This window comes from Simochromis diagramma, unplaced genomic scaffold (genome assembly GCF_900408965.1).
Source record: "Simochromis diagramma unplaced genomic scaffold, fSimDia1.1 OVJJ01000816.1, whole genome shotgun sequence".
Taxonomy (NCBI): Eukaryota; Metazoa; Chordata; class Actinopteri; order Cichliformes; family Cichlidae; genus Simochromis; species Simochromis diagramma.
This window is the reverse complement of record NW_024386908.1, coordinates 14,656,287-14,680,611: the sequence shown is the minus strand read 5'-3', so window position 1 is coordinate 14,680,611 and position 24,325 is coordinate 14,656,287. Positions and strand designations below refer to the sequence as shown.

The 24,325-nt window shown below is 39.2% G+C and overlaps 1 protein-coding gene across 6 annotated transcripts in view; it reads right to left on the bottom strand.

Annotated features, from left to right (window-relative positions):
* Positions 1-24,325, bottom strand: part of syt1a (synaptotagmin Ia) — a 204,327-nt gene that overhangs the window by 10,847 nt on the left and 169,155 nt on the right. For all 6 annotated transcript variants that reach the window (XM_040035630.1, XM_040035636.1, XM_040035632.1 and 3 more), the window contains 3 exons: positions 15,629-15,796; positions 13,602-13,769; positions 9,000-9,117 (listed from right to left, as the gene is read on the bottom strand). In XM_040035630.1, the coding sequence (XP_039891564.1) occupies positions 9,000-9,117; positions 13,602-13,769; positions 15,629-15,796 (454 nt within the window). The remainder of the gene's footprint in view (positions 1-8,999; positions 9,118-13,601; positions 13,770-15,628; positions 15,797-24,325) is intronic.

Sequence of the window (24,325 nt, the reverse complement as noted above, 5' to 3'; positions counted from 1 at the left end):
GATTGACGATGCTATTTCATATAATGACAGCTCCATTTGATCACTGTGACATTAACTACTGTTTTATGCCTAGAGTTCTTCTTATGTAGCACAACCTGCTTTATGGCTCATACTATTCTAATTACATCCATAATTTACAACATGAACACCATGTTGCATTTACTAAGACCTGAAACTGACAACTCAGACGACATATTCATTGAGAAAGAGTTCACTAAAGTCATAAACCAAGTGAGAAGTAGAGTCATTTTAAGATAGACTTCTGTATAACTGGACATCCTTTTGCAACCAGGGGAGTTGCCCCCTGCTGGCCATGAAAAAAAAGCACTGTGCAGTGCAAATGTCTTGAGCCACCCCTAATTTTTTCATGAATAAAATGGAAAGCGTGTGCAGCATCTGCAAACATGCATGGAAGCACAGAATGTAAGACAAAAACAGAGCTTAGTTTTCATCGCCTAAAAGTCCGTTTTTAGTATGACCACCTTGTAATGTCTGTAAGTACTCTTCAGGCTATAGTTCTCTCGGCTTCTTGAAGGACATTTCAAAGCTATTTTTTGCTGTGTTTTGTCCCAGAGCTTCCACCATGAATTACAGAGACTCACTCCACAAGACCTGCTGCCACTGATTTTCAATCCACTATTTGTGCATACCTCAAATGTTCCTTCCTATTTTCTTTTCTCAAGAATAGCTACTTGACTGGTGTATCGTTCAGATCCTGTGTTAGATGTTGTCTGGATTTCTTAAGAATATGACTTTCAGAGACTGGTCATCTGCTGTATGGAGTTTTTGAACCTGTCACTTCTTCTTTTGTCCTCCACTTGTCCAGTTTTCTCAAATGTTTTTAAGGACACTTGGCACATTAGTGCAGAGATATGCCAAGTTCAAAGCTAATGCCTCTAAAGTCATTCCACACAGCAGGGATGAGGTAATCTTAAATAAGACATTTATATCCTGTAACCTCATGTAATATTGTATGTAGCAATGTGATGTAATACTGGTACCAACTGCGGGTTGTAAGCAGTTAAACATGCTAATACTTGCAACTTATGATAAAACAGACCAAAACACTCCATGATCCATTTCTCACACTTCAAGTGAAGACAATGGTTTTTAATTCTTTGTATATTTAATGTTAAATATACAAAGAATATATCCCTAGACTTTCACTATATACGGGAGGGGATTAGCAAACAGTCAGTAATACTATCTAATATTCCATACAGCTGTGTATATTAAAATAATGGTACTACAGTGGCTGCGTGTAACTCTTATATTGGTAACTGTGGCTGAAAAGACACCACACAACAGCTGAATGGGATTATGCAAGATAACCCTTTCTCAAAAAAGAAAACACCTGTGGTGCCTCTGCAATCTAGGTGCACTTATCTCTCCAGCCAGCAGATGAGAGTTTGGCATTATTGAGTTTTGGGAGGCTCGCCGTACCTTCTATCAAGCCCATTTTACCACCTCCTCCTGGATGGATGTAATCTCTCCCATTTTATGGATGAATGACAGTGCTTGTGATGCAAGAGCGGTTACTCACATGTGTGTACAGCACAGCGGCTCGCCTTTGCTACCCTTAGGGGTTACTCATTGGAGTCCTGGATCTTGGCCACAGTTTTATGAGGCGATGCGCTATCAGCCGTCCGTACATTTCCCACAGGAGGCGAGATGCAGGTTTATGGATAGGCAGGGAGCTCTGAGTCACATCAGCTTTAGAGTTAAGTAGAGCTACTAAAGAGGTCTTATTTTAAAAGTGGTTACTTACACATAGGATTTCAAGCTGTGAATAATTACCATCTGTGACTCATTTTGAATATTCTAGTCATCAAACCTGAAGCTACAGTGCAGAGATATAAAATGCACAATTTGCTCGGATGTTTCCTTTATCTTTGGGTTTGGCTGCTAAGGGTTCTGGCAGAGTTGTGCCAAATGAACACCAATACAAGCAGGGTTAAATATAGCCTGGCTGTCATCTTAGCTTTCCTCCCATCATTTTGGATTTTCCATGGTGGGTGCACCCAGGGGTGACTGTCGGTTTAGTTTTACACACTCAGCTCAGCGGTGAATCACACACGCTTCACGCATACACAAGTGTTTACAGTGAAACTGCTCTCTGGGGCGCAGGCCCACGTAAAACCACCTCCATGAAATCTGATGGAAGTCTTTTTACGATGTTATTTTGTATTCTACTCACTACGGAGGCTCAAAAGTGCCAAAAAAATATAATAACTGCAATTGAATGCATTAGAATTACAATAAAAAGGTAGGCTTTAATTATAGCATAAAATGTAACAAATGATTATTTACCTGCTGTTTCATTTGTTGACCTTTGGATTTATTATTTTTATTTATTTACTTCACATTTCATTTTCTATTTAATTCTGTTTATTAATTTACTTATTTTTAGTTTTAGATTTATGGTGCTGTGGAAAAACTGCAGTAGACATTTATTGTGTAGGACCAGTCTCCATCAAAGACCCACGCTACTTCTATAATGTTAAAGTGTAAGCTTTGGTGAAGCCAATCCATAACTGTTCTAGTTCTTGTATAATTTGGCATGCCTTAGCCTTTTCTCCCTGCTTCCCTTCCTTAAGAATGGCTTCTTGACAGCCACCCTTCCACTGAGACCGTTTCTGATGAGGCTTCAGTGAACAGTAGATGGATCAACTGAAGGGATCCTGTGTCAGGTCATTGCTGTTTCTTAAGGAGATGATTTTCAGGTACTGCTCATCTGGTGTAGATAGTTATTTTGGATTGCCATTTCTTCTGTTGTCCTCTACTTTCCCATTTTCTTTAAGGACAAACTGCAGATATGCCAAGTTTTCATCTTTTTATGGTTGAATGATTCATAGGTCAATTTTAAGTGACTGAAAATGGTCAGGTACACACACTGGACTGACAATGAGCAAAAAAGCAGCCAGCGCCCCCCAAAAGACTTCAGAAAGCCTGCAGATCTGTTGCTTAAGACTACTTTGAAAATTTACACGAAACTCTGACTTACTGGATAAAAAATATAAAGAAATGAGGGAAGTTCAAGACTTTTTTCCTTTTCATTATCCCAATCTTTACTTTTCCGCACAACTTTGTTTTGTATTTTTAAATATTATTTATCCACTTAATGCAAATGAGGGGGTCGTCATTCAAAGTGTATAACTGGTCTACTTTGGGGCTGTTGTAAGACCGAAGCCGCTCAGCAGTCAGGAAATGGTTCTTTAAGTAACAAAACACAGATAAAAGTGAATTAGATATTAGACCTGCATTTATATTAAGCCTTTTTAATGCCTTTAATGCCATATCACTGTCCGATTTACTTCTTACTTTTCCTTTTTTTATTTTGGAAATGGCAAAATTCATAATGTAAAAGCTTGGAAATACACTGTAACTTTTCTAGTTATTATTTCTTACATCTATAGACGCAAAACATAATAAATTCTGCCTTCTCTAATCCCTTTCAAATTGCCTTCTTCTCTCAGGCCTCGTACATCATCCTAATGATCCCTCATGCCCACTACCTTGCTGAGATGACGGGAACCTTAGTCTGACCAGCCAGAGGAGCAAAACAAATAAACCTCTCCAACCCGAGAGGCTTGATAGTGCGCTGGAGCACCAGGTTGGGGCAGTGCGGCTTCATTACCGCTGACATGGTGCCTGTGTGCTTTGATAACCTCCCCCACTGCTGGCCATTACCTGGTTATATGCCACCTCACAGCCACCTGGGATGTCTTTGAAGATACAAAGAGAGAGGACGAAACATTTTAACTGCCACTACTTCTATAAGCCCGCCGGTACTTATACTGAGTTGCTTCCAAACACTTAGCCTTTGTGTTCCCCACCTCCGAGTCTGACTCACCTTTCATTTCTCTTGGAGACACTACAGTAACGTGAAAAGCTGTATTTTAAGATTTAAACAGAGTAATTTTCACAAAATAAAATGATATGTGCAGGAGGTCAAAAGAGATGTTGGTGATTCAGTTAGAAGCTTTCAAAACTTTAAAATGCATCACAAGTTTCAGAGTTTTTTAAATCCTGACTGCCTGCAAGTAAACGTAACGGATCTATTGTAACTATACATTGTGGGGTCGGCTAAAGTGGAAAGAGGAGTAACCTGTCTGTGACGAGGATTATTTTGAGACGACAGCTAAAGAACATGGTGCCTCGCTGCATGTTAAGCAGGAGCAATTCTGAGAGGCGCCAGAAGTCGAGCGTACTTTTAAAACTATTACTTCAAAAGTTTGTTTTTCTAAGAAACGCAGCACGGCGGTAGATTTGGGGCATGCTTCATGAGGAGCAAATCAAAAGAATTATTTCTGATTATACATTGGTTAATGATAATTCCCACATCTTCCTCTGTGAGCCATAATTAGGCATGGTAAACAGGATGACAATAGAAAAGAAGGCTGATCCCAGGCCATCAATTACTTGTCCTCCTCCTTAAGTTCTGGCTGAGCCACTCTGTGGATGGAGGCTAATTATTGTTATTAGAGACCTGCCTATTATTTCATCCATCTGCTGCACATTTAAGTCCATTCTGGGAGCAGAAAAGTAGACACTACTAACAAAAAACAAAGCCCAAACTGCAATTTAGAGTATATTCTGGTTGTATGTAATTACAAACATGCACTGTGCCATTACAGTATGCTAATAATTCACCCTGAAACCCACAGATGAGTGCACACAGATGAAACATGCTCCAATTAAACATGACATATGGTATATGGTGTCAAACTGTCTGGCTTTCCTGGCATTTCCCTTCACTGTAAGAGGAAACCTGGCCTTCAAATTGGAAAGATTTCACACCATTCTAATACTGGCTGGTCCGTGTGGCTGATGGCTCAAAATGCTGACAATCCCACGATGCAAATGGGCACAGGTGAGTGCTAATGCCAATATCAGAAAATTGCAGCGGGGGTGTTTTGTTTTTTGTTTTTTACCAGCCAAATGGCTCCTCGCACTGGTCTGACAGATGAAAGGGAGCTCGGAGCCATTAATGTGCACACTCTTACTGTACCGCAGGTTGTTTGGGGTTATATGGATAGACTGGATAGACAAACAGAAAGCAAGTGGACCCGGGTGTTGGTGATGGCAGCTGAAAGAGTCGGAGCAGCTATTTAAAAATGTAAAAAGAAGCCACTGAAGAAAGTCAGAGGAAAAGCAGGAGGGGAAGATTCAGCTTATTGTGTGATTTCCTATTTTATGGTGTCTGTATGAGGACTGATATGATCAAAAAAATAGATAGCACCAGGTCCAGAATAATGAAACTGTGTTTGTTTACTGCATCGGGGAATGGATCCATGAAAACCTTCCGTCATTATTAAAATGCTCCTTATATTGGTGGATATTAGTTAAGTTGTCATGTATGTCATAAAAACACTAGGTTGCATAACACAAATGGGTCTGATAATGTCAGACTGCACTATATCAGTTATAAATAGCTTAAATTATAGTCTGATGACTGTAGATGGTGAAGCTGGTGATGCTGTGGGAATGTGCTGAATTCTGATGAAGCCTATCTTTGCTCAACAAAGCTCTAAATGGGACTTTGATATTGTTCTATCTACATCAACCATCAATCTTTTTAAATTATTCATGCTTTTACTGAGCTTTGATCATATTACAGAAGAGTACAGAACACACTGCATTTCATAGTTTCTCTGTTTCGAGCATGTTTTGCTCACAAATGTCAACTTTTATCTGTAACTGATCGCACAGTGAAAAAAGCCCTCTCAGGTTGGAAGTACAGTCAGTAAGTATTTGGACACCATTCTTTTTCTGTTCACTGCCAAAGTTGATATTAAATCAAACAATTGTGATGTGATTGTGGTGCAGACTTTAGGCTTTAATTCAAGGGGGTCAATAAAACTATAGCACTTAAACCAAATAAAACCATGTTTATGCAGAGTCCCCTATTTCATTCAAGTCTGTAGTTCATAGAAAAAAGACCAGTAATGCCAGTGAGTGTGTGTTGAATCCCAGTTACTGTAATAATAATTAATTAACAGTAGTTTCAGATTTACGTTTAATTGAGAAGTGTACCCTGATCATAAAATGTTACAAATAATACTTAACTGCACCCCGAAAAATAAGAACTTGCTAATAACATTTTTAAAAGGAACCCCAAAATTGCAAAGCCTCTCATTTTATTTATTCATTTTTGCACACTGATACCCATACATCAGTGAAAGTACACTACTGCATGTGGTTTAGGCACTATCTATGTTTATCCATCACACAATACAGGTTTTAGTCAAGACATCTTCTTTCTAAAACACTCAATCAAACCCAGTGAGAGTCATGAAGAATTATCTTTGGAATAACATGGAGTTCTGATGGTCTTAGTAAAAAGTAGCCAAAGACTAAATCAACATCCACACAGGATTCGCAGCAACCTGGCAGCCAGAAACCACACAGAGTCAATGACATTCAACGACTCCAAGTGATGACAGGCAAAATAACCACTGGTGACACAAAGTGGACGGGAGTTGAACTTTTCAAAGCTCAGAGACAAGCAATTGAAGAGTCTCCAGATAAAAGGGAAGAATATCGTCGACTGACGTAAGACTGGATAGTAAACACATTTGAGGATTACCCGAGCAACAGACAATCTGCTATGGACCAACCGTCAGCTGCAAAGTGATGTGTAACTAGCAAATTGATTCCAGTGTGGATGTTTCTAAACTTCCACCCATTTTGTGAACCACAGTTATTCTGGAAGCCTAAACTTACAGAAGAACTGTGGTAAGTTCTTCTAGATCGTTCAGCAATCATTCAAACTTCCTGCCAGCTACCTTGAAAAACTGGTATTATTTTAAAGGCAAAGGATGGTCACATTTATGGCATGTTACATCAAGTTAACTGATTAATAAAACCTGTCCATGATTTTATTGTGCAGCTCTTCTCCTGCACTTTAAAGTCTTATCTTTACCATTTGCAGCATGGCATGTCTGGTTTCAGAGCTGAAATGTGAAAGCAGATGCCTCTGCTATGCAACTCTGCCCACATTGCTAAATTGCCCCCAAAGGAAATATATAGTTTTACAAAATGAGATTGTGTTGTTCCACTTCATAGTGAGAAAGACATTAAAACTTTAATATTGGTCTTTATGTCCAAAAGCACAGTGGATTTCAGTGTCATGGGACTCTATTAAAGTTCAGTCATGTTTTTTTAGTCCCTAGATGAAACATCTGTCCTCTCTGGCTGAAAGAGACACAAAACAAGTCTGTCTGTTTTTGTGCCGTTTGTTTATGTTCCAGTCAGCTGTGGGTGGAGGACTTCCATCCCTCTCATTCAGTTACCATGACATCAGATCCTCTATTCAGACTTGACTGTATTGTGATAAATGTCAACTATTGATCTTAATCCTGTAGAGTTGGAGCTATACCACAGCAGGACAATTCTTTCATTCTTTCAAGCCGTCGAATTTTTTTCATACATACTCTTTTATTCCATGCATTCATTAAGAGGGAAGGCACTGTCTTTATGAGCGTGTTACACTCATTACTGTATTACTGTATGTGTTCTTCAGTGTGTGCTAGACAACTTTTTTTTTTAACTTAAACATATTTTGCGAACCTACAGTTGCAGGGTTACACTTGAATATTGGTAATATATTAATAAAAACATTCAAAACCAAAGGAGCAAGTGTGCAAATCAAGTCATGCCTTTTACTACGTAGTAAACAGAGCTGCAGCATGTCAAATACAATGTGTCAGATCAAAGTGCATCTCTGAGTCATAGCGATCAATTTTACAACAATGGCAATCATTTTTCATGGCAAATGTCTGAAGAGATTGTAGCATAACTTGAAAACTGAGACCATCCATGACTCCCTCAGTTGCCTCTAAGAGCATGATGAGTAACACTGACAATATGTGAAACACTTGGACTGAATTTTGAGAGATAATCCATAAAATGTTAGAGGAACTGTTAATATTGCAGAACATTAGCATTACAAGGACATTAAATTCATGGAGCGATTGTTTAATTTGTGGCATCAAATCCAACCCTCTTCGGGCTAATCTAGAAACTAAATTGGTCATTTTCATATGAGTTTATCAGCTAATGTTAGCATTGCCAGAATAAGTCCTTCTGGACGCAAGTCTCACACACTGGATCGAATCTGGATCGTTCTTTAAAGATCCCGTCTAAATGATGGAGCCATAACTTTAATATCGGTGATCCCTGGGTCATTTAAAGCTACTACAGTAGACTCACAAGCCAAATCAAATATAAAACACTCAAAATAAGATTTTACTAAAATGTTATTCTCCTACGGCACGCTAGCACAGTTTCACAACATGATTAGCTAATCAGCTGCAGCTGCTTACTCTTTAGGGGTGAGATAACAGCCATTTTTAGCATTTTTCTTTGGATATGTCTACTGAATCATGTCAGTGCCATGTCTCTTCCTTATAAGCTATCCCTGATTACAGTTAGCTGGCTAATCATATCTTGTTTGCTAATGTTATCACTAGCAAAATCAATCTCAGTAGAAATGCTAGCTGGCTGATGTAATCCATGATACTGAGTTATGCATAATGTCAGACAGGAATGATTTAACCATCAGTAAATCATATAATGGCACAATGCAAAGACGTGTAATGAATATTTGATTTCTATTTTTATAGCTAACGCATGGCAATAGCTATACGATTAGCTACACATGCTTCTAGCATTGATATCTTTGTGGGATCCAAGTCAACTCTGTTGTCATTGCACTGTGAGTTATGTGAGCTATAGAAAGATGACAGCATCATCATGGGTGCCATTAACTGCGTTTCTTTTGCTACAATATAAGCAGTTTCTCAAGATATTTAGAGACATTCAAAATATCGTTTTCACAATCAGGTATCTGTCTGGGTGCTGAAAAGAGGAAGAAAAGCTTGCGATGTTGTAGGAGAGGTGAAGTGAGTGCTGCAGTTTGTGTGTCATTACAGACAAAGGCCCTGTCAGAGGAAAAACCAGTTGGCATATGTGCACACCCTTTCAATTCTCCTCACCTGACAAGCCTCCAACATCCATTTTCTTGAGGTTTTTGGCCTCAAGGATGACCACGGTCAGCTTGCCAGCAGTGGGGACATATCGCAGAGAGAAGCAGATATCACCCAGTTTTTCTTGCTGTTGGAAAAACAGAGACATTGCAGAGGTGAGAAAAACAGCTACTTGATGCAAATTTACTCCATCACATGTTCACACCATGTGAGGTTACATCAGAGAGAAAGTTGCTCATAAATTCCCCTGCAAAATGTGATGCTCAATGTCGCAAACATGTTTACTTGATTCTGCTCTCCACGAGCAGAAAGGGAAGCTTTTAACGTGCAAAGCTGCAAGTAGCAGGGTGTCTGTGCTAAAAGTCTAATGGTATTAAAGGTTAATGTACAGGATGCTGACACACTGAGTCATAAAGCTGGTTATAGTAATTACAGTCTAAATCATGATGGAGAAAGATATTTGCTTTAAGTGCACAGATTGGAAGCATTGTAGACTAAATCTAGGAGGGCTGGCACAGAAGACTCTGTGATCAGTGTGAAACTGATCCATTATCAGAAATCCTAACACAGAGCAGTGTCCGTCTGCATCAGTGTAATTAGAGTTTCTGATCTGAAAAACATAAGGTGGAGAATATTAGTAGTGCTAAATCTACAAGCTGGCACAATCTACTGAAAAATTACTGCTAATGAAGCAGGGCACATTTTAAGCATTCATATTTACAGGATACAACTGTGCAGAACATATGGAGATCTCAATAAAACCCCCCAAAATTAAAAAAATGTGGAGATACTAGTTTTTCAGACAAATTTGCCTTAATAAGTGGAGCATTTTCCAGTGTATTGTACTCCACTGATCAAGACAAGCTGTTAACAATGTAATCATTATGTGAGCCAGCTGTCTGCTGCCCTGATAAATAATTTCAAAATACAGGAAAGAAAAATTAGGACAAAAACACTCTTCGATTACAGTGTAATTTGTCTAAACAGAGAAACTCAGCTGTCGCAGTGTTATACTTGAACTTGATTTCTTTAATGAAAGTCAAAATAGTTGGAATAAAAAAAACAAGAAAGTGTGAAAAGAAGAGGAGGATGCATTTAAGTTACAAAGCACACAAATTAAATCGAAAATTGTTTTTTTTGCTAGGTGGCAAACAGAAATGCAGCATGTCAAATGTAATGTTTCAGATCAAAGTGTATCTCTGAGTCACAGCTTCAGAGTCAAAGCAATCAATTGTACAACAAGCGTCCTGAAGGTTTTCAATCGTCTGCCATGGATTTCATTCCTTGTTTGCAGGAAAAGCCCTGCACTGCACTTCACTGCTTCAAGCAAAGCACCATCACGACACAGGCTCATTATCTGAGACTGAAAAGAGATCGGTTCATATTCTCTCCATATCCTTTATCAACACCTGAAGCAGACACAGCCAATAACTCCCGCTTAGGTCGCACCTGTTTTACATCTGGTCATTTCGAAAAGAGGTTATAAATCAAAGGCAATCCAGATCCGAATATTGACTCTTCATCTTCCATCAACTTCCAATCAAGGTCTATTTCCTCATGTAGAATAGGAGTGCTGAAAATGGCTGCAGTGTGTTTTATATTGTAATGGACCCTCCCCTGCATTTCATTTGTCATCTGCTCCCCTGACTTGTAGCTGCTTTAAAAACCACAGACTAAATAGTCTTACTTTGATGATGGGAGTCGCATTTTAATGAACGCAAATGCATTCTCCTCTTGAGGCTAGTAAAAGAAGCAGTGACAGTTAATTATGCCTGTCAAGAGCAGTGACCGAGCTCTTTAATATTTTCTTTGAACTGTAAAAGGTCAGCCGCTGCTTCTTCAATGGAAAGGGCATTTTAGGGACTCCGATACTTCATATTTGACCTTAAAAATAAAGAGGATTGTGCTACTTGTGTATAGGTGAAGAAGAAGATTTTTACCTGAAAGCAGCTTTCTTTTCTCTCTTTTTTGAATATGCTTTCAGTGCCTTCTTTGCATTACAGATACTTAAATGAGACTTATTATATTTTCCCCTTTTTTGTCACCAATCACTTCGCTAGGTACACCTCTTCAACAGTTCATTCACACAACTATCTAATCAGTAGGGGTGCAACGATACTCGTATCGATATTGAACCGTTCGATATAGTGCTTTCGGTTCGGTACGCATATGTATCGAACAATACAAAATTTTTTAATTTATTTTATCAACTTTTCTTCTGACGATGCTGTCTGTGTTGAGAGCTCAGTGGATCTGCGTTCGACTACTCCGCCTAGGCTACACTGTCGAGCGCAGATCCACTGAGCGCAGCACAAGCTAGCAAGACAGAAGCTAAGCTCGTTGCAACATGGCAAATTGAACCTCCCCCACCCTCATTCAGATCTGGCCTTTGGAACTATTTTGGTCTTCATGTGAAGTATTACCCTGAAGGTAAGCGCGTCATGGACAAAAGTAAAACAGTATTTTGGATGTGCCACGCAATGGTCAATTACATGGGTGGGAACTACTGCGTTAGTGCAGTTTGCTCGTTAACGTGTTGACGCCGTCCAGCTCCACGCACGGGGCGATCCGGGGTAGCTCGTTAACGGAGATTTTCCATGTTGTGCCGTTAACGTCATTTCAGATTAACGCTGACAGCACTAGTGGGAACACAACGAATATGACTGCACATTTACGCCGACATCATCCTAGCGCAAAGACAAGTGGAAGCAGACAAAAACAACAAGCATGCATGCTACAAACTTTACCCGAGTCATTTAGACAGCCGTTAGCACATGATTCTCCTTATGGGGACCTGATATGTTTAATATGCTGCTGAGAATATAGCCCAGAAGAAGCGTATAGTATAGCTTTTATTTTGGAAAGACCCATTTCTCTGTAATAAACTCTCTTCCAAAGATGAGTGATTTCTCGATCAGATAGATTTATTTTATTTTATTACTTTGTTGTTTCAGCAACATTAAATTTAAAAACTGTACTTTTGAGTTAAATATATATATTTATAATTTTAATAAATGACTAATTAAAAAGGCATGAACATTTTTTTGTATCGAAAAAATATCGAACTGTGACACCAAAGTATCGAACCGAACCGTGAATTTTGTGTATCGTTGCACCCCTACTAATCAGCCAATCACATGAAAGCCACTCATATGCATTTAGGCATGTAGATGTAGTCAAAATAACCTGCTGAAGTTCACTCTGAGCATCAGAATGAGGAAGAAAGGTGATTTAAGTGATTTTGAACATGGTTGTTGGTACCACATAGACTAGGCTGAGTATTTCAGAAACTTCGGATCTACTGGGAACTCCAGCTTAATGGTCAGAAAAACATCCATGAGCGGTAGTTCTCTAGGACAAGATGTAGAAGAGAATGCCTAGATTGCTTCCAACTGAAGGGAACAGTAACTGAAATTAACTACTTCTTACAACCAAGGTATGTAGAAGAACATCTCTGAATGCACAGGACATCTAAGCTCAAAGCAGATGGGCTACAGCAGCAGAAGAAACACACCCATCAGCTACAGGAAACTCATGCTACAATGCACACAGGCTCACCAAACTCAGAGACTAAAAGATTGGAAATACATCGCCTGGTCTGATGTGTCTCAATTTCTGATGCAACATTTTCATGTTTGGGTTAGAATGTGGGGTCAACGAAAACATGGATTCCTCTAGCCTTATATCAGTGGGTCAGGTGTAATAGTTTCTTGCCATACTTTGGACCTTTTGGTACCAACTGAGCATTGTTTGAACACCAAAACACCGAAGCATACACAATTATTACTGCACCACCAATCCCTTTATGGCCACAGTGCACACCAAAGTGTACATATGCTTCTTGAACATGCTGGTAAGTTCGGTGTACTCAAATGGCCTTCATAGTCACCAGATCTCAAATCTGCAGCAACTGCGTGATGCGATCAAGCCAATATGGTTCAAAATGTGTGAGGAATGTTTCGAGCACCTTGTTGAATCTGTGCCATAAAGAATAAAGCCACCCGGGGTCCAGGGTTGAGAATCCTGCAGTATCATTTCTTTGACCAGCATTAACTATCTTACAATGATTCATTAATCAGTGTTTAACTAAGAATAAGGAATACCAAGCATCACTTCAGTGTATAAGCCTGTCAGGTAAAGCTGCGCACAAGCTCACAAAAGAAAGTAACGTGATGCCCTTCAGTTTGAAAAACACCACCAACCTATTCTGCACCGTTATAATTAACCTTTAAATCAACCCGCCGTAATGCTAAAAATAAGGTTGGCAACACATGCTATATGCCATGACATTTACCATGAAAATTGAATCTCCTGGATTGGTGGCTGGGAAGTTACACGTCTGTTAATTGAAGGGGAAGTGCGGACATATGATTAAGTGACATTTCCAGAGGAGATGGATTACATCGTCGACCGCACCGCATTTGCAGTATAAGTTTGCTGAGCAAAATAAAATAATGCTTCTGATATCACTTATGCCCTTTTCATTAAAACTGCAGCTGCTAGATGTACAAATCTGTGCCTCGGCATGAGACAGGTGTCACAAAGTGATTTCAAAGTGAGTTTATTTCTCATTTTATGAGGTGTAACTGCAAATTTTGGCAGACGTCTTACCTCCTCCTTCTCAGCGCTCTGCAGATCCCGCCACTCCTCTGTTATGTGGCTGAAGTCCACCTTGTTCATGGGCACCTTGATGTCGCCAATGGCATCATGCTTGGAGAAGCGGTCAAAATCGTACACCGTCATCACCAGTGTCTTCCCACCAAGCTCTACATACGGGACCTTAAGTAGAAAGAGGCAAAGCATTTATGGCTCACCCAGGTGAGGTTGATTATATCTATTTAACAATGTAAAAAGCCCAGAACCTGACATTATTTCAGGATTATACAATTCTTAAGATTATATTTGACTAATTTTAGCAGAAATCTATTTTTCTTTCTTTTTTTGTAGCCTACAAGTTGCTCAGACGACTCTTTTTCAAACCAATGTGACCACTAGAAGAAAAAGAAAAAAAAAGCTTTGGCATGATCTTGTATAAAGTTTAATTTTTAGATCATTGGTATGTTGTCACAAGCTCATGTGCTCAAATCTTTTCAAAATCTTTTGATTCGTTCTTCCTGCAAATGGGGGGCAGTAGTGGGGCAAACCCGTCTGTATAACCCCGATGTTGACAAACTCAATGCACACATGAGTAATAGGCAGTGGATGTGCTTTCATTGTGGGTAGATTTATATCTAATGAAAGGAAAAAGTTACAAGAACCAAAATATAGAGGCTGCCCACTAGTAACCAGAGCATTCAGGTATGCAGTCTTTTTGAGCCTGTTTGAATTTGCAATAAAAGTTATTTAAAGGCAGAGAACAGAGTGAATATAGTGACAAAGCAGTTTAGCATGAGCATAAGGGGATGACTGTCATGACTCTCGAGTCCAATGTTAAAGTTGTTGCTTTATTTCTGTTGGCCAGCAGGGGGCGACTCTTCTGGTTTTAAAATAAATGAATTTGTGAAGAAATTAGAACTCCTCACTTCATTTTTGACCCTATTAAACGCTTTCCTTGTAACTTTATGGCATCAGTCACTAATTTTAAGTCAAATTCAATGGAACGTGAAAATTTTTTTATTATAGCCAAATTTAGGGAAAAAAAGGCTAAAAATTGAGCTTCACATTAATTTGCTACAGTTTTCGGTATGTTGTTTCTTCATTGTGCGGCTATCAGCTGAAGTCGGCTCTTCAGTTTTACATTTTACTTAAACCAAAACTAGCATGCTAATGACATAACAGAGACACCTGTCTAACCAAGATAGCAAACACACGGCAAATATGGTCAAGCCTGGTCTAAAAGAAGAAGAGGGTGACAGTTAAAATGTTCCTCTCAATGCTTCAAAACAGTCACCAGTTTGTCTTTGTTTATATGCAATCTATGACATTTAAAAAGTCTTTGAATGAAGAAGGCTATTATTTATTGTTAACCAAATAAAAAATGAAAAACATCTAACTATATCCTGATAAATCTCTGAATTATATGAAAAACAACTGACATATGACTGGATAGCGAGAGGAGTATCTTTTAATAAGACTGTCCTTGACCTTATCTCCCATAAACATCTCATCTTTTTGACGACATCACCACTTCTTATAATCCCATTTCCTGTTTGTTTCCCCCCACGATGCATCAGAGATTCTGATTTAAGCACTACAAAAACACACAGAAATAAATTCTGCATAGATATCACATCACATTATGCTTAACTTACACCAAACACCTGCGCTCTCCGCTCTTGGTTGAATAACAAAACTTTCCCCACTACTGAGCAGGAGCCACACATCCATTACAGCCGAGGCAAGGCCAGGGTGTGGCGGTGCATCTGCCTGTGTTAATCCCAATCACATCGAGCCTCAGTGTGTGTTTGTGTGTGTGTGAGTGTAACTGCGTGTGAGAGATATTGTGTCAGGAGCTTGTTAATGTGCCAGCTGGTTGCTGTCTCCACACCTTCCCAGCATTCAAGGCTGCATGCAAATTGGATTGTCAGTGGAAGCAAAAGATCTCCAGCAAAAAAAAAAAAAAAAGCGTTTGTGATGCGCAGATGTTTCTTAAAATTCAGTGGAAGCAGATTAAATGTTGCTTTTATTGTAAGGTGCACCTTGAAGGTGAACTGCTCATTGAAGACGGGGTTGAGGGTCTTCCTGTGGACCTTGGTCTCAAATTTCTTCTTCTTGTCAGGCAGCAGGTAGACCTTTACGTATGGGTCAGATGTGCCACCCATGTCCATAGCAGGCAGCTCGGCCGCCTGAATGATCCCCACCATGAGCTGAGAAGGAAAAGGGGACAAGCAGAATCGTGAGCGAAGACCTTTCAGTGCTCATAGATCCAAATCATCATTACTTCCCCTGTCTTCCCACCAACACCCTTATAAAGAAATCATATCTTGGTTAAATTGCCTGTTCATTGCTCTAAGATCTAAAGAAAATGTGATTTTCCATCCTTATCTTTTAATATCACCAGCATTCATTGCTTTATAATGGTGTCCTGAAGATGATTCAAATCTGAAGAGTTCTTAAAGGTCAGCAGGTGTCAGACTTGGAATAAGCGGACTGTTTTTCTTCACATACGGCTGATAATTGATAACCACAATGGGGGGCCTGGGAGGCTGATTGACCTGCCAGTCAGAGCCTCTACTCAAAGGCCTCTCCAGAGGCCCAGCTAGTCAGTCAATCAACTTCCTATCAGGCACCCATCAAGCGGCAATCTGGAAGCCGACCAGGGCACTCAGCCATGGAGCTCTACAGCTGTCAGGAGCTGCATCGGTGTACTACGTGGTGCTACCACTGACGCAGTGGCAAATAAACAGTGACCTCCAGCCCAATCAGCATTAACCACCAGCATGATTTCGTTTTTGTTTTTTTGTTTTCTGTATAATATGCTATACGATTGACAGCAGACTCAGAGCAAAAGCTGAGTTATATTTACATGTGTGGAGACATTTAGATGGAAAAAAAATGAAGGAATTCCTTCAAATCTAAATACATCCTGGAAAGAAGCACTTTTAAATCTTTAAATATAAACTTAAAAACTGGGTTTGTTGCTAAATGTTATACTTATTTAATAACTTTAATAACTTAATTACATAAGTTGCACATTTTACACATTTTTTATATACAGATAGATAGATGCTCTTTTGTCTTTTTGTTTCATCAAACCTTTCATCTAGATTTTATGTTTTATGTAATCACACGTATTTAGTCAAGCATGAACTTCCATCACAGGTGAAATATAGATAGGCTTTGATAAATGATTAACTGATTTTGAAGACATGTTTCCAGAAGTGCACACCCCTTTGATTTTCCTTCCTGAGCCACAGATTGATGTCTTCTTGGGCTTGAATCAGCTACATTACATAGCATAATACTGAAATTTGTTCACTTTTGAATTGTTTAAAAGATTTGGAAAAGTTTAGCAGCTCTGAAACACTTTTCTAACAGCTGTAACAACAAAGTGTTTTGAATGTCCTACACCCCTGATGCTCTCCTCCAATGCAGAACTCACATTTCAAGTTAGAAGAGCTCATTTCTCAGTCACTTTAATGGCTCAGTCACACTGGGGTAAGAATACAATAGCAACCTCCTTGTATCTTGGAAAAATCACTGGGTAACCAGTGATTGATTTTAAAAACATTTTTCTTTGCTGTTGGAGACAGATTGCAAGAAGTTACAGTCACCAACTCGTCACCCAGAGGTTGAGCGTGTAACACCATCATAAAACAACAGCACAGGTTGCCTGTTGGGAGTTAACCTGTCTCCCAACAATCAGACTCAAACAGACTGGCGAAGATTAACAGATAACTGACGTCTTATTTATATATGAGACTAATTACAGCTCTGCAATTAATCCAGATTAGCTTGTCTGTGACATGTCTTTTTGCAATAGGGGACTTGACGCAACTGGTTGCTAATTGGTTGTATTCTGATTATATTCCTATGTAAAAAGAAGCTGAACGCCTCTGTGCAGTTACATGGCAGTCCTGTGACAACTACGCCACTATTTCTGAATTTGTTTTTCAAATCCATAAAGTTCTGGCTAGACTCTGAATGCAAGCAGTTAAAATGAATCTCCGTGTATGCAGACAGTCACAGATTTTTCACTTTTCTCAGAACATAAATGGGCCGGCTCATACATCAAGTGAGGATGGGCAGGTCTAATGTATGTCACAGATGCAAAATATACTTTAGCTTTAAAAACTGTCTGCTTGCCTCCACACATTATGTATGTATAACTTGATGAGAATTAACTAACTATAACTAATGAGAATATTTCTCCCTTAAAAACAGCTTTTACTCTACAAAATGCTTACATACCCAACAGTACAATGAGCTAAAAAGCTTCACACTTATTTGTATTTAATGTTCTAGATACAATATTTATTCATTGATAATTCAATAAAACATGATTATTGCACAGGTTTAGGTCAGAATGACATCTGTACCATTACTTGGTCCATATTTGCATAAGGACAGTAGTAAGCGTCAAAAAGGTTAAAGCACAAATACTCACATTAACAGACATTTTACATGACAGCAGCAAACATTAAACAAATACACAGTGGAAAGTTTGGGACTGCTTTGATTGCTGTTCACCAGGTTATGCACAACATTTTCATGACATTTCCAAAAACACACCAGTTATTACTGTGACTTGGCGTCATTTACCTTAACCTAAATGGAACCATGTTGTGCACTGTAGTGCTGTGAAGCGGCACTTGGATTTTAAGTGTAGCAATTTATCCTCCCGCGCCATCCTGCTGATTTCCACCCATCCATCAGCACAGTCAGTGGGAGACACAGCATGTCACACCATCTTTACTGGGAGAGGCACCGACGCTCGAGAAGAGATACGAGCGGGACGTGGCTGGAAATGTTGATGGGCACTTTGCTGCTTCTGCTAATTGTACCTTTTCCAATCCTGTATGACACTCCATGTCTACAGAACAGACTGACAAGAGTTGTTTTTTTCAAAGCTCATTAAAAATCCCACTGTTTAAAACCACACCTCGAAGACAGCTACTCTGGCGTTGAAGGTGATGTCTTTAAATATTTGTTTTCCCCAACTAACAAGGTAGAATTAATAGAAAAAGCACTTTAAATATAGAAAAGCTGAAAATCTTGCATTATCTCTTTCGTGTCTGTAATCATGTATGCATACTACAGTTAGTGTTCTAGTTTTAAAAGTGTAAATAAAAAGTGACTCATTAATAAACAATGTTATTTTCCTTGTGGCTTTCAAGAAGCATAAATGCATGTCATTAGCATGTTATTACAGGAGGTTTCTTCTTGCTAAAAGGGAGTTTTTCCCTTCCTACTGTCGCCAAAGTGCTTGCTCATAGGGGTCATATGATTGTTGGGTTTTTCTCTTTATGTATTATTGTAGGGTCTACCTTACAATATAAAGCTCATTGGGGCGACTGTTGTTGTGATTTGGTGCTGTATAAATAAAATTGAATTGAATTGAATTTATGGAGAAATTTCAGAAGTTAATGGACATTTCTGGTAAATATGAATTTCTCTGTATGTAGACGGCAACTGATTTTCAATTTTTCCCAATATATCACAATTAATGGCGTATTAGTATGATTCCCAAATTGACCACCAAACTGATAGCAGACTCGTGTCACTAAATCTCATTGCATAAAGTTGCTTTGAAAACAGCAGCTGACTGTGAGTGGCTGCAGGCCCTGTCAAATTCATTGCATATGGTTGTTTTCCCTAGCTTCACTGTAGCATAACAATTCTGTTTTCTCTTTGTTTACCATGCACCAACTTGCTGCACTTCTCTCAAACTTGACATTTAGATCATATGGACAAATACAGCTAACCGAGTCGCTACTTCAGGCTAGCACCAATAGCAAGTCAAACCCATCATTATAGACTCTCAGGTTAAAGAAGCAAACTTAACAGCAATAAAAAAACATGTTTACAGCCCAGTACAACAACAGCTGAGGTGTGTATGGATAGTTTCTCCCTTCATAACAACTGTACAACAGCTGTAAGGCTTAAAGCTTTGAGTTGTCGCCTTTTTGATTGACTGCTTTGACTGCCTCTTTGGATGCTGTAACAGTCACAATTGTGTGGTGTCTCTTCAAGACAACCTAAATTAAGGGTTAGTGATGTCACAAGGATGCACCACTGCCCTCTGTTAGAGTATGGGAGAAGCGTGCTTGCATGTGAACACGTGGCCTGAGATGGACCTTAAAATTTCACCTCAATAACTCAAGGTAGAGTTACGGGTTGTAGAAACACTGCAGTTCATTTATGATAAGACAGCAGCCGTTCACCCAGGCCTTGTAAGGTTGGTGAAGAGAGTGTGTATTAAAGTACAAGCACTATAGAATTCCCAGTACCAGTGTGGTCGTTGTTTTTGACTGCCCTGCTAAGTGTTTCTGCCGCCTCCTCTCAACCACTGAATACAACCCATGTTATACTATGCACAGTAGTGAATTGCTGTTAAACCTTACCTACACTAATTTAAATCATTACATTATACATTTGGTTTTTTGGTTAGTGGTGCCTTTTGGAGCATTATCTAAAAATAATTTAGCAGTTACCTCTGTGCATTGTTCCAATACAGTTTTTAAAAACAGCCTGCTAACAATTATGGCTCCAAAACACCAGCCTGATGACAGCTAAAATTTAAACATCTGACTAACCATTACACCTCTGCGATAAAGCAAAATAACAGTGGCTATGTGTTTGCACATCTGTGTGGGCTTTTCTATTTAACTATGGGACTCTAGCCCTCTCACAGCAAACGGCTGCTGGTATTAACCCCCTTTTGTTTATATGTTACTCTTCAGTCCAGTGAGCAGATGACCAGAATGGGCACTGGATGGTGATTCAGCTCTTGGCACCTGATCTTCGGAGGGTTTTGTCCCAGTGCATAATGCCTGTGCTGGGACTCCACACACATGCACACACTTCCAAAGAAGCCTGAGACGGATTTGCCGTCCTGAAAAATAGTCCGCCAATGTGCAGTGGCTTTGTGTGTTATTTTGGAAATGAACTGCCTGGGGGGTATTCTGAAATAAATAATAAAAACCCAATAATATGAACGATTTCCTAACTGGACACAATGCCGTATGCCTGCTCTTGACCTGCAAAGAAGAGCAATGAATATGGTAATGATGTTGAAAGTAGGAATGACATTCTAATTCTCTCCCTGCTGTGCTTAGAGGGCTCTTTGTGGTTCATTTGCTGTGTATTTGCCTCATGTAGCCGTGCCGCCTCTCCATAAATGATTTGGATCTTTTACAAAACCTTTCGTCTCATTAGTGTATAAACCCAGTGTCATCAACACCAGGGGCAGCAGCCATTTGTGGTGGTTAACAGACAGAAACAAAGCTGAGATTCTTTTTGCCACGAGGACTTGACATTAATCTGCAAGTCTTATCCCACTCAGCCTGATCTCCTTGCCTCGGTTTTGTACACAGACACACCAGTGATTCCTTCTTTTTCTTGGCAGGGTGGAACATTTACTGACAGAGTTTTAGGTCACTGGGGGACATTTGAAACACATACAATTAATTAGTTATTAGCGCTTACGGCGGTATCTTAAAGGAGAAGCAGATTTTTGAATATCTGTGACAAATTAGTCAGAGTTGTCTGTGAAGCTTACTGATGACATTTTGTTTCCGGAGGCAAACAACTCCACTGACACAGGACATTTGGGGTTTGTAAACATAGCAACAGCATTACTCACAATCCAATAAACTGACTGGCTGGTAGTAGTAGTAGTGTGCTTCCCCCCAAACATAAGGCCCAGGGGCCACTGGAACAATTGTTGGAAAATTTTAAGGGCATACATTATTTATTTGTAAAAATTTGTATTTTTATGTTTTAATGCTTTTCCTACTGATAAACACTTTATTTAATTAAATGAAATAAAAGTCCTCTTTTTAAAAAAATATCTAATATAGAAATTTACTGTGAAATTTTTTTTCTCTACAGACTTTTCTGTGAATCGACAAAAAACACCCTTTCAAGTTAATCCCAAATATTTGTGCTCTAAGATTTATTTCATTTCCTACCGACGCATTTCTTTATTATGCAGATGACATACTGCTGAAATTAGACTTATTTCCTTATGTTGAGATATCTCAGGATTAAATGTGTGGTCAAATGTCTCTGCATGGACAGAAATGAGACTTTAACTGCTCCTACTTAAGATGATAGTAGGCTGTATGTGGTTTGACATCCCTGCTGCACATATTTGACTCGTTATACCCAAGACTCCAGCAGAATACAAATCTGACTGTGAAGCTAAAAAACAAAGTGAATATCATTCACTATTTAAAGCCTTTTGCCACACAAAAGGTTGATACTGGACTAAGGTGCAAAGGCCTCAAGGAAAACCTACATACTCCATGGGTAGCTTGGCAGCTAGTGTAGATATCCCCCCTGTTCACTTATCCATGCAGGGGGTGTATAAAGCAAACTCATGATAGGAGGATTGTTGTGCCTGCTGTTAGAAGTGTGCTGAATTTTTACTTACCTCCATAATAACTGTACTTATATTTCTAATTTTCATATGTATCTCCTGAAAGATTTTCTCCTGCAGAAAGGTCCCTGTTCTTTCACTAACTCCATAAGTGTTACGAGAAATTATGCTCGAGTATATAAAACTTCAGTTTTAACATATTGCCACAGATATCGCCACCACACCAGCCCTCTACATGCCCTCCTTCACTACACCCATGACCCTCCTCTGCGGTTTTCTTCTTTTCCTCCTGCCTGGAAGCTATAGCGACAAAAGGATAATGGCTTAAAAATATAGCACCAATCCACGATATGATGCAAACTGTGTTTTTTCCATATGTGACATTGGAGGTGACAATTACTACCTTCATACTTATTTCTAACCAAGACTGCCAGATGCGTTTGGGGTGGGGATTGCCCCACCTTCACTTTACACCATTGTTCTACATTTTCTAATAAGCGATCCAATTTTCAATTATTCCTGTCCACTCAGTTCAGTGCAGACATTATGAAGTCTTTTTGTGTTGTGTTGACTGTTTTTTTTCCCACTCTAAGGGCCCCTGAAATTTAACCGACTTCAAAAGACAACAAATAGATTTTTTTATGCTATTACAATTCATGCAGGTCCAATAGGAACAAATTCACTGAGAGCAGTTTTCATTTTTTCTAAAATTTTACGTAATAAATTTTGTATTCAGTGATCTTAATAAAGTAATAAAAGAGCGTTTTTTTGTCTTGTTTTTTTGTCATTTCTGCACAAATAGATGCACTTTTGTATGAATGCTTTTACACCTTAGCATGTCACTTTTAAGAATCTGTAACTTCCCATTTCTCTATGTACGTATGCGTACATAGATACAGTGAAATGTATTCTTATGATAAGACTCTAAAAACAATCTATACATTAGAAAATTGATGTATCTCTTGATTGAAACCCCCGAGGATCACTTTTGTTCTTGTTCCCTGTTTTATCTGAACTCTGTGCAATAACTCTGTTTTCTGTAAATTGTGTTTATTTATTTATTTTGCACATTTAAGGGTATTTGTGTGTTAATTTGCATGATTTTGTCCCCACTGTGAAGAGAAAGATGGTGGTGGTGGCTTGTAGGTAGGTGAACCCATCTTTCTATGGCAAGGTTACCTTTTAAAATCCCTGCTTTCAGCCTCTTCAGACGGTAATTTTGATTTTACTCTTTGAACCCCCACCACCCACCCACATATCAAATGAAACTGCTGCCTGCGTAACTACAAACTATCCCAAAACTAGATGCTTCTTGTGTTTGCCTTTAAAAGCAATATGGCAGTAATAACAGGAATTTCACACACAGCATTTAGCCAATCACCCGTACCAGTTCTCCCAGGGCAGTTTTTTGGTACTCATGTTGATTGCCTGGCAAAAAAAATAAATAATACACAATCCTGAAGGCCACTGTGCCTCTGCACTGTGTCCCTCGTGGGGCTAAAAGTGGGTCAGATAAACTGCCGCCTCCCCTCAGGTTTTTAGCTCTGCCTGTTGTGAGTTTCACCGGCAGTGAGTCGAGCCCGGCTTTTCTCAGGTCACCGTCACAAAATGTGAAAACTGTCATCCATTCATTACGCTTGAGCTCCACTGTGGAGCTTATTACCTGTGTAATCAAGAACCTCATAGAGACCTGTCAGCACCTCCCGCTACATGACAGATCAACTCTGTGAAAAGCAATATTGTCCACATAATATCCCTCTTTTATGAAATGACTGCTTCTCTAACAGAAATAAGGGGCTGGTTGACTGAACACAAATAGCATCTGCACAACATAATTGTATTAGCACCATTACTGTCTTTTGTAATCTGTGAATTGATGAATATTTCACAATTTTAACACAAACAATTGTTGAATACAAACCAGAGAGAGACGTAAGATCTGGGCGAGCATTTTTTGTGAAAAAGGTAGAGGTTCCAACACCGGCGTGTAGAGGAGCATTGTGTGTTACCAGCTAATCTCTGGCTGTCAGTTCTGCTTAAAATGGGGAGTTAGCTAGCCTAGTGAGGGACAGTGTGTTCATGCACCGCATCTATTATCTGTCACACAACATCTGGCACCAGGAAGTTGATGTGCTTCCTCATTCTGCTTTTTAAAACTCAGTCGCTGGGAAAAAATAAAGCAGATGGATATCTGCAGGGGCTGTATTCAATCAAGTAGAAAGAAAGAAACAAATACAGAGACAAACTAAATCCCAATAGTATACTGTATCTTTACCAGGCTCCATGGCAAATGCACAAACTCGACCACCATGATATATCCCTGTGAGATTGCTCTCAAGCTTCAATGATCAAG